Here is a 5,172-nt window from a genome sequence, read left to right on the forward strand (position 1 = left end):
TTATTTTAAAATCGAATTTTAGTTCTGGCCTTCACATCATCCCATGGCAATGAGTTCCTGTGAAGAAACACTTCCTTAGGTTTGTTTTAAAACTGATGACTGTTAATTTCATTGGGAGACTCTAGTAAGAAAGAAAGAAAGAAAGAAAGAAGGGGACAGCTCACACAGCATTCGCTAATAGCTGGTTCATTTCCCTGCCCGGTTACACGGCTCTGAGAGAGTCACAGAGCTAAAGAGCTCGGGTGGTTTCAGCTCCTTTTCAAGGGTGATGTCGGAGTGTCTGATCTTTATGCAAATCTCCCAGTCACGGTCCCCGTTTAAATAGCAGCTCCTGGGTTCTCCCGGGACCCGCCTGCCCGGGGGCTGAAGTGAATTTCATTTTTGTCACATTTTCTGCCCTTTTCAAAAGATGGAAAATGTGCTGTTGCTCCTGGTGTTACTCGCCATCTCACCCTGTAAGTCAGGAGGAGAATTTTGGGGGAAATGATCGAACCCCGAGGAAGAGAGGTCAGGATTTAACTGTAACGTGTCCTGTCTTTGCAGGTGCCTGGTCCCAAATCCAGCTGTTCCAGTCCGGGCCCGGCGTGGTGAAGCCCGGAGAGCCCCTCTCACTGACCTGCACCGTGTATGGTTACTCCATTTCTTCTGGCTCCGACTGGGCTTTGATCTGGCAGGCTCCTGGGAAAGGCTTAGAATATATGGGGTATATATATGGGCCTAGCCAGGCAGGGCCGGCTTTAGGCCTATTCCACCAATTCCCCCGAATCGGGCCCCGCACCCAGTGAGAATCCCTTCTCTGGCTAGAGGCGCCTTTTTAATTTTTACTCACGTGGCGGCGCTCCGGGCCTTCAGCAGCACTTCAGCGGTGGGTCCTTCACTCGCTCTGGGTTTTCGGTGGCACTGTGGCGGTGGGTCCTTCAGTGCCACCGAAGACCCGGAGTGAGTGAAGGACCCACCGCTGAAGTGGAACCGAAGACTCAGAGCACCGCCCGGTGAGTACAAGCCCCATGTGTTTTTTGACGTGTTTTTTTTTTAAGTCATCCTTGCTGGGACCCCATTGAAACTGTTCGAATTGGGCCCCACACTTCCTAAAGCCGGCCCTGTAGCCAGGGCACCAACTACACCCCGGCATTCCAGAGCCAAATCACCATCGCCACAGACACCTCCAAGAACCAGTTCTCCCTGCATCTCCACTTGCTGACAGCTGCAGACACCGCCACCTATTACTGTGCCCAAGACACAGTGACACGGAGCAGAGCTGGACCCCAACAAAAAGGGGAAGTGGTTTCTATACACACATTCAGGGCATTTCCCACTCAGAGAGACACAGACAGGAATAGAGAAGCAGAGAGAACCCATAAGACCCAAGATTTCATAAAGTTCACAAAAGGAAATGATACCCTGATATTGCAGAACAGCAGTGAAACCAGGGGTGCTGGAACAATGTTTATAGTGGGGGGGTGCAGACAGCCATTGAACCAGACTGTTAACCCTGTATATCAGGAATCCACTTCAAGCCAGGGGGGTGACAGCACCCCCAGCACCGTTAGATCCAGCTTCTATGAGTGCAACAATGTCCCTTTTCACGGCAGGCAGGGCCGGCTCTAGGCACCAGCAAAACAAGTGGGTGCTTGGGGCAGCACATTTGCAGGGGCGGCATTTGGGCTTGTTTTTTTAACTCACTTCCTCCCCTCTCACAACCCTGTAGAAGCAGAGCCATGGAGCAGCTGAGAACCCCTGGGACCCTGTACTTCCTTGGTGAGCTCCCTGCCTATAGAGCCAGCCCTGGAGTAAGGAAAGAACTACATTTCCCAGCAATCCCTTGGCAGCTATCAACGGGAAAGGGAGGGGGAGGGAGTGAGGTACCTGAGCCATGCTGCAGCTTGCTGTGAATGGAAGGGGGTGGCACTGTGAACGGGGAACAAGTGTGCCCAGGGAGTAGAAGGCTCTGCCCCAGATATCCTCTTCAGAAGACATCTCCAGAGTGGATTAGGGATACTGGTGTGATCTCACTTAGCACCCACCCCCCAAATAGGGGCCGCTCTAGGCATTCTGCCGCCCCAAGCACAGCAGGCAGGCTGCCTTTGGCGGCTTGCCTGCAGAGGGTCCGCTGGTCCCGCAGCTTTGGGAGGTCGACCAAAGCCACGGGACCAGCAGACCCTCCGCAGGCAAGCCACCGAAGGCACCTGCCTGCCGCCCTCGCGGCGACCGGCAGAGAGCCCCCCAAGGCTTGCCGTCCCAAGCACGCGCTTGGCTTGCTGGAGTCTGGAGCCGCCCCTGCCCCCAAAGAAGGAATTAGTGGACTAAATGGACAGTTCCCCTCTCTATCTGAAGCCTAGGAAGGGAGGTACCTGGATCCCACTAGAGTTTAAAATGAAAAGTAAGGGAGGGGAGGCTCTTCTGGAGCTGGGCAGCTTTAGATACAGTACCAGGCACATAGGAGGATTTCCACTTATGAGCCATGGAAGCAGAAACTGACTTTTCCTTTCCAGATTTAGCTAATATTCAGACAGGGAATCTAGCACCTGCCTTCCAGATTTGAACACCTCAAAATTCAGGAGTGCTCAAGCTCAGTTTGGGCAGCTGTTACTTCATTTCTCCCAAATCAAATATGCTGATCCACTGTAGAAAAAGTAGGATAAAATTGAGCAAGAAATGCTTCCCAGTGGTTTTTAGTACTGGAATTGCTATTTTCAACAGCCATTGCCTTTTGTTTGATTGTTTGTTTGTTTGTTTGTTTGTTTGTTTGTTTGTTTAAAAGGAAGACAGTGATATCACATTGGCCAATTCCCCTTAGAAAGAAAGAGTGGAACAAACGAATAATAAAGGAACCTCAACTTGTCCTCATTTATGGAGGACAGTCTTATAATATGCATCCAGATATCCTCCAATCATGCAAGCTGAAAATTGTTCCACTTTACTGCAGCTCTGTAACTATATGGGAACCAGTCCTGTCTGTGTTCTGTGCACATCTAAAATTCCTGCTGAATGACCCACCCTGAAAGCGAGTTGCCAGTGACCCAGGGCTGGGACAGCAGGAGGGTGCAGGTTGAGGGGAGAGCCCAGGGCTGGGGCAGCAGGAGTGTGGGGGGGAGCCTAAGGCTGGGATGGGGGCAGCCAAAAATTGTCTTTCTTGGGGCAGCAAAAAACCTAGAGCCGGCCCTGCTTAGGAAAAGGGGAAGGTGCAAATGCGGCTACTCATCTCCCATGCTTAAAACCCCTCAATCCCCAGATCCTGAAGCTCTGGCACTGAGAAGCCGCAGCCGTGTGGGTTCAAGCAGTGAAGCAGTTATTTACCCTTTCCCCAAATACGCAAACCAGGAGTCACCAGATGAAATTAATAGGGGTCCGAAAGTCTAATGAGGATCCCAGCGCCCTGTGCGCGGCGCTGCACAGACACACAGGACGGTACAGTCTGACTCCTGCACTCGGAGCCCTAGGGCGAGTCACTCAGATCACTGCAAGCAGGAGAGTGTGTCTCTTATAAGGAGGGAAATATGCAAATGAGGAAGAGAGTTTCCTGTTTAAATCTGCGCCTCTCTCTGCCCAGGCTGCACCCGGAGACACAATCCGCAGCCCCTGGGTCTGTGCAGTGACCAGCCAGTCCCTGAGAACTTTCCCCTCCAGCACCAGGGAAAATGGGATTTTTGCTCCTTTTAGTTTTCTCTTTAGCAGCTTTGGAAGGTATTTTGCTCCTCTGAATAACGGGCACAGCTAGAACAATAGATGCCATTATCGCTGTTTATATACCAATATTTATAACCTGTCTTTATTTGCAGGTGTCCGGTCCCAGGTGCAGCTGGTGGAGTCCGGAGGGGATGTGAAAAAGCCCGGAGACTCTCTCCGCCTCTCCTGCAAAGCCTCCGGGTTCACCTTCAGCAGCGCCTACATGAACTGGGTCCGACAGGCTCCCGGGAAGGGACTTGAATGGGTCGCTCATATAAACCCTAGTTTGGGTACTGCATACCTTGATTCAGTGAAAGGCCGGTTCACCATCTCCAGGGATAATCCCAAGAGTGAGCTGTATCTGCAAATGACCGGCCTGAAGCCCGAGGACACCGCCCGCTATTACTGCGCGAGAGACACAGTGACACGAAACCGGTTTGTGATCATACAATAACCCAGGCTGCGGAATCGCGCTTCTCCCGGCAGCCGCGCGGGGGCAGCAGTGACACACACACCGCTCCGGGCTGGGACAGGAGACCCGGCACCCGGGTGAATGTAACACAAACCTCCCGGCAGTGTTAACCCTTCCGTTCCCGGGCAACGGGTCTCCCCTTCCTGCCCAGAGCCCCGCTGGGCCTGCGGCGCAGAGATCCCTCGCTTCATCTGTGAACCCCAATTCGGAGTGAGTCCTGTTCTGAGTCGCTCTCCCGTCGCTGACCTGGCGCGTTGGCTCCCACGGGGCCGTCTCGGTGTCAGACTCACAGGGCAGCGTCTGTCAGTGTAAACGGGACAAGCGCATTGGGGTTCGCATCAGACCCAACGGATGGAGCGAATTGCTCCTGGGGCCAAATCCTCCGCTGGTGTAAAGTCACCGCAGCTGCTTCCGCTAGACTCGAGTTACTCTGGATTTACACGAACTGGGGATCTGGCTGTAACCTGCCTTGATGGGTCACAACCGAGAACACCAAATTCAGGACAAACAGCTGAGAAACAGCGCAAATGCACCCTAAAACTGGTAGTTATTACCCCATAAGAGATACCAACCCAGCGACAAAACTAAACTGCTGTTTCACCACATAGGCTAACAAAGTTAGAAAAGCAGTTTCCTTGTGTTTTCCAGTCCTTGTATCACCACAAGACCCACTAGACTTAGAGATGAGCGGCTCTTTAAAAACACTGTCATCAAATCAATTCCAGATAACGTCACACCCCCAACTCAATACTGATGCAGGAAGGGCTGTCCCAGAGCTTGCTGGATGCATCATTGGCTATTCCCATTCTTGGTTCTGTTACTACCCAGTAGTAGAAGCATTACTGTGTAACGGAAATGGCTTATCAAAATCATGTTTGACTAAAAGAGGATGTTTCTTTGTAAGTTTCATTATGGAAGTAACAAGGTTATTGGATTTCTCTAAAAACCAAAGTAAAACTTGGTTAGACCAATATTGGGTTGGATCTGCTTTTGCAGCATAATTCTTGTATGTCTCACATGATCTTGCCATAAGC

The 5,172-nt window shown here is 51.6% G+C and overlaps 2 gene segments (V, D, J or C); both read left to right on the top strand.

Annotated features, from left to right (window-relative positions):
• Positions 1-409: 409 nt before the first annotated feature.
• Positions 410-3,253, top strand: LOC120380773. The segment is given in 4 exon segments: positions 410-455; positions 544-703; positions 1,107-1,242; positions 3,233-3,253. Coding segments are annotated over 4 exon segments (363 nt in total).
• A 309-nt stretch (positions 3,254-3,562) lies between these two features.
• LOC120380469 lies at positions 3,563-4,223 on the top strand. The segment is given in 2 exon segments: positions 3,563-3,684; positions 3,780-4,223. Coding segments are annotated over 2 exon segments (387 nt in total).
• The last annotated feature ends 949 nt before the right edge of the window (positions 4,224-5,172 follow it).

This window comes from Mauremys reevesii, linkage group 13, assembly GCF_016161935.1.
Source record: "Mauremys reevesii isolate NIE-2019 linkage group 13, ASM1616193v1, whole genome shotgun sequence".
Lineage (NCBI taxonomy): Eukaryota > Metazoa > Chordata > Testudines > Geoemydidae > Mauremys > Mauremys reevesii.